The 15,409-nt window shown below is 37.6% G+C and overlaps 1 protein-coding gene across 5 annotated transcripts in view; it reads left to right on the forward strand.

Moving 5' to 3' along the window:
• Positions 1 to 911: 911 nt before the first annotated feature.
• Positions 912 to 15,409, forward strand: part of PDE1A (phosphodiesterase 1A) — a 255,619-nt gene continuing 241,121 nt past the window's right edge. For 3 of the 5 annotated variants that reach the window (XM_036320576.1, XM_036320578.1, XM_036320579.1), the window contains exons 1-2: positions 1,264 to 1,456; positions 1,690 to 1,800. In XM_036320576.1, the coding sequence (XP_036176469.1) occupies positions 1,700 to 1,800 (101 nt within the window). In that variant the 5' untranslated portion in view covers positions 1,264 to 1,456; positions 1,690 to 1,699. Of the gene's footprint in view, positions 990 to 1,262; positions 1,457 to 1,689; positions 1,801 to 15,409 lie in introns of those variants that run through there. The other 2 variants (XM_036320577.1, XM_036320580.1) reach the window with 2 other exon arrangements.

Genomic DNA, 15,409 nt, shown 5'->3' on the forward strand with positions numbered 1-15,409 from the left:
ATGGTGTGGAACCCTTGCCGGTAGCACGGAAAAGCTAACCACTTCTAATTTGTCATCATAAGACACTTTTCATACGATTTTGCAAAGATGCCTTTTACATACATGTTTTTACTTTGATTACTAAACAGACATAGTAACTTGATATTGGAATGCTACTTGTTGTCACTTAAATCAAAGCGCCTATTTTAAAGCACTGCTTTGGAAGTCAAGGTTGGTGCTACTTAAGTAGGTTTCGGCTGCAAAAAATAGGGCCATCCTGCTCCTTAATTTGCAAGAACTGCTTTAAGTCTGGGGAATGTCTCTGTTTCTCAGTTTTCTCAACTGTTAAATGGGACTATTGCCTACTTCATGGGCTTTAGGTAAGAATTAAAGAAGGTAATACTGTTAGGTACTAGGAACAGTGTCTGACACATAGTAAGAACGCAGTAAGCTATATTGTTATCTATCTACTATCTATGGGTATCTCTACCTTAAATCTCGAGGTAACAGTCAAGTTTTCTTGCAGGGAGGAAGAAAACTACCTCTGGGTTTCCAAACAAACAAGAAGAAATACTGCTTTTAAATATATTTTTCTAACAGTTTGTAGATAGCCATGGCTGTTATGGAGCTTATACTTATAAAGCTCGCCTTGTGTTTGAAGCTTGGTAGATAACTCAGTTCTGATTCTGTTTATGTCCATTTTAGCTCATTTTTCTTCTAAAATGCACAAGCAGCGTATAATCAATTTCTTCTCTCTCTCTCTCTCTCTCTCTCTCTCTCTCTCTCTCTCTCTCTCTCCCCCTCCCTCCCTCCTCCCTCCCTCCCTTTCTCCCCCCCCCTACACGCACACACACTCACATTCCCTTTTCTTCAACACACACATACAAGCATATGCACTAGTTTCATTTTATTTTTTTAATCCCCAAAGGATTCACGGAGCTGGCTGTGTGCAACTGCTGTGTTTTCCACTAAATTGGCAGTTACCTACTGCCTGGAGTTGCTAGGAGAAGGTGAATAAGCATGACTATAGCAACAATAACAACCTGTGGAGCTCTGTGGTCTGTCTTCTGTATGGCTCTGTATGTTATTTTCTCATTGTTGTCATTAATGTGTGTTGCATGTTTGTGAGAGCATGAATCATTTTCAACTGTTGGTTCCAGATCAATTAGGAGACAAAAACCTTGGCATTTAAAACAGGCACTTTCTTCTCAGGGTGGTGCTGCTGATACTGATTCCTGCCATCTGTTTTCTTATTCCATCCTGCCCTCCTTCCATTGGTAGGGAGGCATTCAGCTTCTTCTGGTGCGCTAAAGTCATTCACGTTTCTCTTGTGCATAACAGATCTCGTAAACTGTAGGAATTCTGATGTGTTTCAGTGCGCGGAGCAGAAACAAATGAGCTGCTTTTAGGGAGATCTGGAGAGCTCAGTCGGTCAGTAGTACAGTAGCAGCTCCCATGTGCGGACTGTTTCTGTGAGGTCAGAGATCTGTTTATACTGCTGTCTGCTTTTGGGGGGCGAGGGGGAGGTGGTGATGTGGTGAGCCGTGGATATGCCTGTCAAAGTCAATAGCTATTCTGGCAGAGGCTGCCCTCAGCTTTGTAAGCAATGTTTTGATAGATAAAAGATGCAACCGTATAACTGAGATTTGTAGTGGACTGAGGAATGCTTGTTTGAGCTGCTGACACTGACTGTTAACTGTATTGCCCTAGGAGTATCACCATGGGGTCTACTGCTACAGAAATCGAAGAACTGGAAAACACCACTTTTAAATATCTCATAGGAGAACACACCGAAAAAATGTGGCAGCGCCTGAAAGGAATGTGAGTAAGCTCTTTGCTTGGTTCTGTGTTTTTATTTCTCACCCCCAAATTGGACTATTAACATGACTCATTGTTGGTACTGTCTGACTTTGTGGACTAGTGTTTCCTTTAGAAAGATTTCCCTTAAGAAAGAAAAACGTGCCAGTCTCAGTTAACAACCTGCCTGAAAGATAAACATTTTTTGCACCTGTATGTTTTATGTAAAGTAAGGCAACTCCCTGAGAAAAATAATTCACTTCACTGTTATCCTCTGTGGCTTCTTTTATACTTCTGTATGTGTTTAGATATGCAGAAAAGTATCAGGAATACTGCTTGCCAGGGCACTTGTAGAAATAACAATTTTATCGGGTAAAAAGAGAGATTACTACTGGTACTTACTTCTCTGTGATTACCTTTTGAAAAAAAAAAACAAGGAGAGGATTAATATGTTAATAAACTGGAAAGTTTGGTTTTAAATTAAACATTTCACATTTTGTGAGAGTACGGAATAGCTCATGAGATAAAATAGACCTTAGTGAGGTGGGTCAAGAGATGTGTTTATGCTAAACATGAAATGTAAGTAGCTGAGTCAAACTTTAATTGAAATTCTATTCACCTTGCTATTTAAACGCCATTTAAGTGTTTTGCCCTGTGTATGCTAAAATTCCTGTGTAGTGTTCCAGCACGCTATGTTTACATGCTTTATTTTAATTATATTATAATTTAAATGTCAGATTTAAAAATTGGATAAAGATGTGGATGTGCATATTTACAAGCAGTTACTTAGCATACTTGCATATTTCAAGTGCCGATATATTTGTTTTTCTATAATAGCTGGAGGAATCCTATACCATGTGAGATATTTTTCTATGATTCATATCTAATGCTGTGTTTATATACTATTTTATAAAATGCAACTTCTCAGTAAGCTAAGTGTCCCTATATTGATGTCTTAATAGAAAAATTATATCAAACTTTGTTTAGAGGTAAAATACCTTCTGCTTTCCTCCATTTGAATGTGCTTCATGATGTTTATATATTTAAATAGTCTTGCCTGCATATTTTCTCACACTTGCAGTAATACATGGCATCACAGTGCACTGGTATAACAGCACAGTAATAGTGCAAACAACATTTCACAGAGACTAACTTTTAACCAGGAAGCCATCTTTACATCATTTGAATAAATTAGATAAATATGTTTCCAAGAACCTTTGAAGATTTAGAAATTACAGTTTTTGGTTTTTTTCTAGATAAACAATCCCACAAAAACAAATAACTTAATTAGTTAACACAGATGAAAATTAAACATTGGCAATCATCAGATGATTTGTGTCCTCACCTAATGCGTCGATGGACATACGTACAGGACAAATTATATCCCATATCACAAGCTATTTTAGATTTGCTTCCCTTTTAGCAGAACACGATGTGTTTATTTGGTTTATATTTGTTTTATTTTTTCTATAGTAACTTGAATGTATGAAGAATTATGGTAGTGATTTATGTATATATCTTTAAGAAATTAGAAAAGTGACTTTATGTTTACCTAACATTTTAGTGCAAAGTTAACTGACTTTCACTTTACCAATTGACCTCAAAGATGAAGCTGTCATTCTGTTTCAGGAGAGGTTGATAGAGTCAACAGCAGAACTTCTTGACTTAATATTCAACACTGATGTAGGATATACTAATATATGTATATACTAAGTAAATTTTGAGTTGTGTTCACACAAAGCCACTGAATTGACCATTTAGGGGAAAATTACTGATAACTAGGTTTTTATTTTATTTTATTTTTTTAACTAGGTGTTTTTTAAAAAAATATATTTTTAATGATCTCAGAGAGGCATAGAAAGGGAGAGAGAGATAGAAACATCAATGATGAGAAAGTGTCATGTATTGGCTGCCTCCTGCAGGCCCTACACTGGGGATTGAGCCTGCATGTGCCCTGACCGGGAATTGAACTGTGACCTCCTGGTTCATAGCTTGAGGCTCAGCCACTGAACCATGCCAACTGGGCTGATAACCAGGTTTAAAAAAAAATTATTACTAAACTGATTGAAATGACTGATCATTTTTGCATGAAAGAAAGAAGGAATTTACATTTTGATACTATTACTTTAACTTGTACTTTGACTTAAGACATTTCTAGTATTCTAGGATGACAATTGTCAAAACAAGTAGCTCTAAATCTAAAATCTGCATGACTAATGACAACCAAATTGTATAATTATGGTTCTTTGTGTAGTCTGCATTCGAAACAGTGATATGAGGGACTCCCGGTTCCATTGCTGAAACTGTCTTGCCTATTTAACATGTAATATTGACTCAAACAGAATTTTAGCTTATCAAAATTGCTAGTGCTAGGATTCCACTTTTAAGTATTGGCAATTAAAATCTTGCTATTCATGAAAGCTATGAAACAATTTTGCAATAATTTTTTACTTTGGTAAAATAGACTGAATAAAGGCCTTTAACTATTTGTCTGAAAAGTGGTTTTTTGATCTTTTAGTGTATCTAACTTTACAAATACATTATTTTATTTCAACAGAATATTTTGTTTTTAAGTGTATTTATAACATGTGCATTTTTGAGGGTAGATAAAAATAGAGACAAAGGTTAATATAAGGTTTATTCAAGTATACCTTAACTATGGAAAACACATGTCACTATAGGTAGATATTATAGAAAATATTTTTATAGGCATTATCATACAGCATAACATTTTAGAACACTTTTTTGAGTCCATAGAAAGACTCTTTAAATTTCATAATACATGCAAAAAACATTAGTAAACTAAGTTCAAATATCAATTCTTCTCTACTATTTTTTTTTTTTTTACAAATTTTCTCTACTATTCTTCCATGAAAAAAAGAATGTAATACTTAATTGGGACACCATATTCAGTATTGTGCTAAGAAATCTCTTCTTCCTCTGTGTGAAGAAAGGTGAAACAGTTTTCTCTTCTTATTTCTGTATATAGACTTGTATGGTTTATTCTATTAACTTTATTTTTTACTGTCATGACTTTCAATCCACCTTCTACTACTAATTTCTTACTCAGTATGACCGTTGAGATTCTATACCATGACTCACCATCTGTGATGGTAGAAATGTTAACAAATGACTATGGCATCATGTTCTTCATAAACTACATTTAAAAAGAACCATCTATTTGTTCATAAGTTACCAATTGTTTAGGACCTGCACAACACTTCCTATTTGTTCAGCCATCTCAACACCTAATGTAATTTCAGAAGACTCCTGTGACTCTGGAACCTATACTGCTTCCTACACATTATGAAAAGTTTTCTGACACTAGTCTTTGTAAAGATTGTTAAGTTATTGATTTCCATGAGGGAAGTTGATTTGAAAATTTCACATTTATTTTCATCTATGTGCAGTGTTTTCAAAATTAATTTTAGAGATAATCCTTTTTTTGTGTCATGGTACTATTGTTTTTTTCTTTGTTACAAGTAAAATAGTTCCACAACTATGGGTTAAAAAAAATCAAGCATATTTAAAACATTGGTACTGCTCTTTCCAATCAGTGCCACTGTTCTAAGAATTCAGTGCCACTGTTCTAAGAACTCAGGGGCGATAACATTTCCAGAAAAGTGTGATCCAGTAGAAATTCCAGTGAAAGCCACATGGCATTATAGCCAAAAGTAAATCAGAATGTTGTGTTAGTTGTTTAACACAAGAGAGGAAAGTTGGAACTGTTTAAAATCAAAAACTATTGACAAAAATAGGAGACTCACATTAGCACTTATTGCCAATTCCTTTTATAGAAGTAGGACTAGAACCTATGGGAATTTCACAATTAGAAACTAACTTAATATATGATAATTAATTTTACACGTATAGACACATTCCTCCTATCTCTCCCAATCCAGACAAATGTTTAAATAGTAAGATCTGGAGTTGTGAATGCAACAGTTGAAAGGCTGGAAGTTAAGCTCTCCCCCCGCCTCTTTGATTGGTGGTAAACATGATCTTCGGTAGTGGGGGAATAAAATATTAAGATGCAGAAAGTAGAGGAGAGAGGAGGAGCTGTACAATAATCCCATAACTCATTTCAATGAGCTGTTGTGATCGAAGAGGGCAGGGTATGGTACGGTTTCAGATCAAGTAATCCCAAACTGTCATCACCAAGAAGATGTAGCAGAAATACAGATTTAGAATGAAAATGGCAAAAAAGGTTAAATGACAGGAGTTATTAGCACTGTAGTATTCCCCCCCAAAAGTGAAATGATAGGAGTTATTAGCACTGTAGTGGAATTATACTTTAGGATGGAGCAGCATTATTGATCAGAAGCAAATCTCATCCTTTTACTCTCCTGCTTCAAACCCTTTAAAGCTCCTGAGTGTCCTTCCTTCCAAGTTCAGCATCTTCTCCCCAAACCTGCTTGACTTTTGCCTCTCCCTCTGTGGCCCCCTCCCAACCTGACCAGGGTTGCCTAAAAGAAAGCTGCTTACCACTCACTTGCCTTTGCTCATTTTGTTCGCTATCCCGAGGGAACAACTCTTTTGTCTGCTCATCCAGGGCTGCTCTTGCTCCCATGATCCTTTTAGAGATGTGTGGAAATGGTTCTGCCTGTTGCAATGCCTGAGGGTGCTTCTATATTCAGAGGGCAGACATGATTGATGTCCTCCAGAGCTTGTGACATTCCTTTATCAGGAAAAATTGCCAATAGGCAGCCTGTGACCAAATGCTTAAAGGTCTCTTCTTAGTTTCCTATATTTGAGTCATAAAGGAAACTGGACTTCCCTTTGCATAAAAAATCTACCTTCCTACTGGACCATGAGCTACTGAGGGCAAAAGCCATGTTGTTGGAATGGATTTTGTTTGTTTGTTTGTTTTCACTTTTATTATTTACTTTATGTTGAATTTATTCCCAGGCTATAAGCTATTATTTCTGCAGTTTCTTTTGTGCAATCTCCTCTCTGGTTTAGGAACAGACTGCTCCTTTGCAGAAGGATCATTTCAATGTGGCAGGGAGAGCTTGTGTATGGGTTAATCTGCCCATGAGCTCTATAAGTTCTCCGGCATATCTTGGGAGCTTTGTTCACCTGGATGGGTTCAATGACCAGAGAATCTATATCTAAAACCTTAAGTTCAGCATTACTCACTGCATTTTTCAATATGTGCAGCAACAATTTAGCACTGATTTTGGGCCACCGACCCTGTGTCCAGCCACCCTGTTGGGCCAGGGCACACATACCAACTCTACCCTTGTGATGACGGAACGGCACACACTGCTTCTGTAAGGTGACATCCTTCCGATGCTTGGTGCCTTTTCAAATATGCATACCCGTGATGGCCTGCGAAATTTCCAGTGTGCTCTTAAAGTGAACAGGGAGATTTGAACCTCTTAGTTTGCATGACTTTTTGGGGTTTTCTGGGTGAAAAGTAAACCATTTTCAGAGGTCACTTCTGGCTGCTATCTGGAAGAGCCATGTTTGCTTTTGGATCCCCAACACTTTGTAAGGTACCTGGCGAATAGGAGAAAATGCAATAAATACTTTGAAACCAGTCAATGAATGAATAAAATTCTTAATCTTATAATGGCTCTAACTACAAATTTAGAAGATCAGTGAGGCTGCCAAAATAGGGCCTAAAGCTAGGTTGGAGGAATGAAGATAGATTCACAGCTAGAATAGGGAGAGAGACGTTGGAAGGAAGTAGTGTTTGCTTATAATCAATCTACTGTCAGAACCTTCCAGATGTAGCATATTTGTATTCTTATTTACATTTTCAGCAATTTCAAGAGGTAAGTATTCTAAGTTGATTAAATAGTATCCGGTGGAACTTGGATTTTAGAGACACATCTGCTTCCAAAACAAAAAAGCGGACATTCTCAGAATGCTTACCTAGAAAGGTCACTAGAAAAGGATCTAGACCAGTAGTTCTCAACCTTCCTAATGCCGCAACCCTTTAATACAGTTCCTCATGTTGTGGTGACCCCCAACCATAAAATTATTTTCGTTGCTACTTCATAACTGTAATTTTGCTACTGTTATGAATCGTAATGTAAATATCTGATATACAGGATGTATTTTCATTGTTACAAATTGAACATAATTAAAGCATAGCGATGCTCTGGTTTCTCTTCAGACCGCATAAATCTTTCGCCTTTTAAAGCATAGTGATTAATCACAAAAACAATATGTAATTATATATGTGTTTTCTGATGGTCTTAGGCAACCCCTGTGAAAGGGTCGTGCGACCCCCAAAGGGGTTGCGACCCACAGGTTGAGAATCGATGAGCTAGACTGATGCTTCTTAAAACTTAGTACACGGTAGGCAGACTATTTGCCCCCTCAGACATGTTCATATCCTAATCCCCTGAACCTGTGAAGATGTTACCTTACCTGTTAAAGGGGAATTAAGGTAGCAAATGGAGTTAAGGTTGTAATCAGATTACCTTAACACATGGAGATTAGCCTGGGTAATTCAGGTGGGCCCAGTGTAATCACAAGGGTTATTAAAAGTGGAAGAGGGAGGCAGAAGACAGTACTGTGATGTGAGAAGTACTTGAGTTGTCTTTGCCAACACTGAAGGTGGAAGAAATAAGCTGTGAGGCAAGAATTGTGGGCAACCTCTAGAAGCTTGAAAAGACAAGAAACCAAGTTTCTCTCTTTAGAGCCTCCAAAAAGAATGCAGCCCTACCAACATCTGTTTTTAGCTCAATTGAAACTTCTGTCTAATTTTTGACCTGCAGAATTGAAGATAATACATTTTATTGTTTTAAGTTGCTAAGATTGTGGTAAGTTTGTTTCAGCAGCAATAGTAAACGAATACATGTCTCCTGTAATCTATAATAATAAAAGCGTAATATGCTAATTAGACTGGACAGTCAAACGACCTTCTGGACGTCATTCCGAACGTCCTTCCTGATGAAGCCGCAGTGGCAGGGGCCGAGGCAGAGGCAGTTAGGGGTGATCAGGCAGGTAAGCGAGCAGTTAGGGGCGATTGGGCAAGCAGTTGAGTGGTTAGGGGCGATCAGGCAGACAGGCAGGCGAGTGGTTAGGAGCCAGCAGTCACAGATCGGGCCTAAACTGGCAGTCAGACATCCTGCGAGGGGTCCCGGATTGTGAGAGGGTGCAGGCCGGGCTAAGGGACCCACCCCTGTGCATGAATTTTGTGCACCAGGCCTCTAGAAGAAGAATAACAGAATAACAAAGTGCTTAGTCAATAGGACCACTGCTATATCCTATATTCCTATCCTCTGCCAATTCTCTCTCTCTCTCTCTCTCTCTCTCTCTCTCTCTCTCTCTCTCTCTCTCACACACACACACACACACACACACACACACACACATACACACACACATTCTCATTCTCACAAAGACACAATGCCTAGAGATGGGACCAGCCTAAGTCACTCTATGGCAAATTAGAGTAGTCAGTCTTTACTCTTAGCCATCAAATAACTCACTGTCTTCCATCTAACCCTACAAATTTTCTTACCAAGCTCTGATTTTGAGTATATGGTAGATTTATTTCAAATATCAAAGAATAATATTATGCTATCTTTCTTGGAAATGTTGATAAATCTCAATTTCTGTTGAGTATGTGATGGACTTGGATGGATCAATCAGGCAAATTAGTTTTAAAAAATTGTCATTTAGTCATAAAACAAATTTGAAGAAAACCACCTCATAAAATCTAGACTGGTCACTATGACGCACACTGACCACCAGGGGGCAGATGCTCAATGCAGGAGCTGCCCCCTGGTGGTCAGTGCACTCCCACAAGGGGAGCACCTCTCAGCTGACCGACAGGTGCCAGAGGCAGGGCTCACAACTGGCGAGCACCACTATAGTGGCGCAAGGCTGTCCCAATCAGGACTGACTGGGCGCAGCCCACAGCAGGCGCAGCAGGGCCGAGATGAGTGGGAGCAGCAGGCAGGAGCCACAGGCGGTGTTGGACTGCTGGTTTTGGCCTGACCCCCACAACCCCCACCAGTGCACGAATCCATGCACCGAGCCTTAGTCTTAATATAAATCTTAGTCCTTACATAACATTATGATGTGGTTTATAGAATAGACATTGTTGAGGTAAAAAAACCTTAGAGATTAAGAAATTGAACTTCATAATCAGGTATTTTCTGATACCATCTGTCTTTTAGCTGAATGATAATGAAATTCTATTGACTTTTCTAAACTTCACTTTCCTTATTTGTATAATCCAGTTATTTCATTTATCATTTATTCACTTATTCAACAAATACCCACTAATTGTAAACTATGTCAAGAACTATTTTATGCACAGGAGCTTACATTCTAGTAGAGAAAACGCCCGACAAAAAAGTAAATTATAAATAAGTTAACATGGTGTGAGAAGTGACCTGAATAAAATGCACCAGATGATGTGATCAGGAGTTATTTGGGGGAAGGTATTTTAGATAGTCAGGAATGATTTATCTTAGAAAATGACTTTTCAGCTGATACATAGACAAAAATTGATACCTACCTATTAGGAACTTGGGGTGAGTTCCTAAGATACCACTAGTTCAGGATTAAGTGAGGGGATAGATTTAGGAGTCCACTTGATAGAGATCAAAATGTCAACTTTCTTGAAGACTGAACTTGTATTGGACAATCAGGTTTTGGTATACCACTCAATAGTCCAGAACACCTCTGAATTCAACTTACCCTCCCAAACTGCAAACCTTCCTGGCAGAGGACAAAACTGCCCTCCTAAACTTACCTCATGGCCTCTAAGAGATGTAACTATGCTTTCTATAAGCAGAAAATCCCTTCCCTACCCCCCGAAAAAGACAAATTTCACCAGCAGGTTTGATTCCTTTTCCATAATTCACCAACCAAATGTTTCTCCTTCTCCTTTGTGAAAGAATGTGAAAAGTGGCAAGGAAACTTTTCCAATGTAAAGTCCTTCCATTTAGAATGAAGCATTAGGGTTTGGGAACCTAGACATTGCCCAAGCAAGATCATGAAAATGAAATAAAATAATGTATATAAGAAATATAGAAGCCAAGAGACATATGAAAACATGCTCAAAGTCACTAATCATCTGAGAGATGCAAATCAAAACAACAATGAGGTACCATCTCACACCTGTCAGACTGGCTATCATCAACAAATCAACAAACGACAAGTGCTGGAGAGGATGTGGAGAAAAAGGAACACTCGTGCACTGCTGGTGGGAATGCGGACTGGTGCAGCCACTATGGAAGACAGTATGGAGTTTCCTTAAAAAACTGAAAATGGAACTCCCATTTGACCCTGTGATCCCACTTCTAGGAATATACCCCAAGAAACCAGAAACACCAATCAGAAAGGATATATGCACCCCTATGTTCATAGCAGCACAATTCACCATAGCTAAGATCTGGAAACAGCCTAAGTGCCCATCAGTAGATGAATGGATGAGAAAACTGTGGTACATCTACACGATGGAATACTATGCTGCTCTAAAAAGGAAGGAACTCTTACCATTTGCAACATCATGGATGGAACTGGAGAGCATTATGCTAAGTGAAATAAGCCAGTCAATGAAGGAAAAATACCACATGATCTCACTCATTCATGGATAATAGAGACCATTATAAACTTTTGAACAATAATAGATACAGAGGCAGAGCTGCCTCAAACAGATTGTCAAACTGCAGCGGGAAGGCTGGGGAGGGTTGGGGGGCAGGAGGGAGGGGGGTAAGAGATCAACTAAAGGACTTGTATGCATGCATATAAGCATAACCAGTGGACATAAGACACTGGGGGATAGGGGAGGCTAGGGGACTGTCTAGGGCGGGGGGATAAAATGGACACATATGTAATACCCTTTGTAATACTTTAAGCAATAAATAATAAAAAAAAGAAATATAGCATGGCACACAGTAAGCTCTCCAAACATTTTAATTATTAATATCCCTGTAATCTTATTCATTCTTGTGTATTTCAGTTCTGCTGTTTAACAGCTATATGATCTTCTCCAAGTTGATTAATGCCTTAGTTTTCTTATCTGCAAAATGGGAATGACATCATTAACTATCTCATAGGTGTTGAGAAGATTAAATAAATTAATGTTTGCAAATTTATTACAACAGTGTCCCGAATTCAGGACATTCTAGCTGTTATCATTTTTAATATTATTATATGTAAAAACAGTATTCTGTGTTTTTTTTCAGGTAATTTTCTTGTCAGAATCAGTGGAAAGAACAGGGTTGTCAAGGGGAGAAGAGTTTCTCTTAGCTCAGTGGAAATGGTCTCACCAAATCCCCAGGTTCCTCTTCACCAGAACAGAGGATTTACATCCCCATGGGCGGGAGTTGTGTAGGAGAGAGAGCTGAGGAAAGAAATGGGGTGGCCTTGAGCAATCCACTGATAGAAACATTGCCTGGATGGATTCAGCATCTTTAGTTCAGCATCTTGTAGTGAGTGGCCTTGGAATGAAATTTAGGTCTCTATAACCATGTGTGACCTAGGGCTAGTCTTATTTTCTCAATCATTCTGGCTTGAAAAATCACTCTTTAGGTCTTTCCTTATTACGTCTGTGTCTGGTTGACAAGAGAGTTTACTTCCAAGTAATTAATATAGTCCCATAATTTTCCCTTTGCCCATTCATTTTAGAAAATATGAAATTACCGTTATGTTATTAGGTTGTGTCCTTTATTCTAGCATTTTAATAATCTAATCAAATGTATTTATTTGAACAAGTCTGAGTCCCATGCAAAAGGACTGTGCTATAAACATTTTAGATATGAAAGGAATTCTTCATTAACATAATTAAACAGATGACAGTGTTAAAGGCTCATGAGAATCATCATGTTCCAAATATCAGGTCTGAGTAAGTATCTGGCACAAATAACTGTTTATTGTTAAGAAAATGCATGAAAATGATAATACGTCAACAGAGGCATATAAATGAAAGATTACGATCACTTTGATTTCTTCGTTAGACTATTACTTTCTTGAAGTTGTTTAAAGAGATTATATTTTATAAAATACTTAAACACACAGATTTTTATTAAATTAGATTCAGAAAAGGATCACTGCAGATAATTTCTGCAAAATTTTTATATTTATAACTATTCCAATAATTTTATGAGTCACAAAAATGTTATAAAATCTCTAATGTCTGATTAGAGTATGAAGTCGACAGGGCAAGAAAACAGAGGTCAACCTTGAACACTGAATAAGTGTGGAGAATCAAAGAATTCTTGGAACTTTGTACACTAGACAGGTCCTTGATTACTTAGAAGAAAATAAAAATGGACTTATTAGAACAGCTGACTTTGATCCACTTAAAACTGGACTTTCTAAGCCTTGGTTTAAAATAAATTGCATTTGTAGCACAATAAGGAAAAAACCCAAACAAGTTGGGCATCAATCAGATTTTGATTAACTTAAAATATTTTAAATTATCTCATAATTGAATCATAGTAGTAATCATACTTTGTAGCAATTTTTTTGTGCTTTATAATTTCTAAAAGATTTTTCTTTTGATTTGTATGGTTCAGCACAATTAACCCCATTTTTCTTTTCTGATGAGAAAACTGAGCCTCAGAGACATTTAATGACTGACCAATGTTTCCACAATCAGTAAGGGGAGGGCCATATTCTTGGGCCTATACCTATTCCATTTAACACTGACAGATAATTCCATTTAACAGTCAAGACTCACTAAAAAGCCTGACCTTTCAGGAGTTAAAAACTGTTTCCTTCTGTTGATTATTCCAAATCCTGCCATCTGCTTGCCTAGTTCTGCATCCTCAGAGCTGAATACCAAGGGGAGTTATCACTTGGCGTGTGCTTTAGATGTCAGAAACTCTCCAGTTTTATTTCTCTCCTCCTCTAGACATGGACTACCACTATGCCTTTAATTAATTTATTTAAGTAATGATTAAGCTGGTATTTGCAAGCCAATTAGACTTTTCCTAAACCCTCATGTTGTTTCAGAGCTTGGACCCTTACAAAATTATTCGAATTGTTTTGGCCTTTGGTATCCCAAACAACAGAAAACACTGGGTGTCTCTCCTTGAAGATTTTTATTTACTAATAGGAATAAAGACAGGAATTCTAATGGAAAAAAGATAGGTATTAGAAACTGGCTGGTGTGGTTCAGTTGGTTAGAGCATCATCCAGTTGCGGGTTCGATTCCTAGTTGGGGCATGTAGAGGAGGCAACTGATTGATGTTTCTCTCTCTCTCTCTCTCTCTCTCTCTCTCTCTCTCTCTCTCTCTCTCTCTCTTCAATGAAAAACATATTCTTGGGTGAGAATAAAAAAAAAAAAGAAACACCCAACTAGGTATTTTATTCTTGCTATGTTGCCTCTTCTCTTCTTGTTATAAAGAATTTTAATAATACAGTAAGGTTCTTTTCTGAAGTAAAGTGAGCAGAGCCTTTTCTCCTTTTTTGTATTAAAAATAATCTAAATGTATTTAATTGGACTTTATTTCCCACAGAGAACACAAACTACTTAAAGGCACACAGTATTTTTCCTCTTCCTTTTTTCGTGAACATTTGAGATGACTATAAGATGGGTTAAAGAGCTTATTTCTACCTTTTAGAACTCTTAAAGTCTCCAAGATTGGTTCCAATATGAAAAAGTGTTTTTATATGTGTGACCTTCTTGAAATTTCATCCCCCAGCAAATCTCTGTCTGTTTTAGTATTTCATGTTTTCCAAAGAACAGTCTGTTTTGCAGGAAAATTTCCATGCTATCATTTACTATTGCAGTGTATCTCAATTTGTTCATGACTTCCTGCATCCATTATTGGATTATCCCTCCTGCACACACAATGAGCCTGGCCATGCAACTTGCTTTGGCCAATGGGATCTTAGCAAATGTGATGCAAGCAAAGACTTTGAAGGGTGTATGCATTGGAGTTTACTTTCTCTTGCTGCTCTTTGGAACTCTCATACCAGCTTGGAAAGAAGCCTAGTCAAGCCAACTGGAGAATGAGCATGTGGAGCAGATGTAATGGTTTACCATTGCAGCTGGGGCTCCACTAGACCACCCAGATCATCAACAACCAGACATGTCAGTGAGGTCATCCTGGAATATTGAACATCTTCAAACTCATGAGGAAATAATAAACATTCATTGTTTTTGGCTACTAAATTGTGAGACGGTTTGTTGTACAAAAAAGCCAACTGATATACGCCCCAAATCATGCTCTTAGTCTTTATTTTTCATATAATTCTTCTCTGGCTTCTAAAGTTTTTTCCTACTACCATTCTGCTTCTTTTTCTCTCATCATCTTCCATCATTTATTTCTTTGACCCAATCAAAATTTAGTATATAATTAAGAGATAAAAATTAAGGTTCTTATTTTCAGAAAGTCAGTCCAATAAAATTCTTCTCCATATTATTTCCATTTGCAATAATACTTCTTCCAGTAAATGACCCCTCAGTGGCCTGTATATTAAAGTTGTATTGTTCTATTTCCTACCAAATAGAAGAGAAACATAGAATAAGGTAAAGAAACTGCATAGTTGCATAAGAAGAGGTGGTTCATAGCCTGTTGCCCTGGCAACAGACCTTGGAAAGGCTAGGGCTGCCTACACATCCTGTTACCCTGACAACAGGTCATGCAGGGCATGGGAAGGCCCAGTTCCCACTCATTTAGGCCTTTTCTTGAAAACCACAAAGAAAAAG

This window comes from Myotis myotis, unplaced genomic scaffold (assembly GCF_014108235.1).
Source record: "Myotis myotis isolate mMyoMyo1 unplaced genomic scaffold, mMyoMyo1.p scaffold_m19_p_8, whole genome shotgun sequence".
NCBI lineage: Eukaryota > Metazoa > Chordata > Mammalia > Chiroptera > Vespertilionidae > Myotis > Myotis myotis.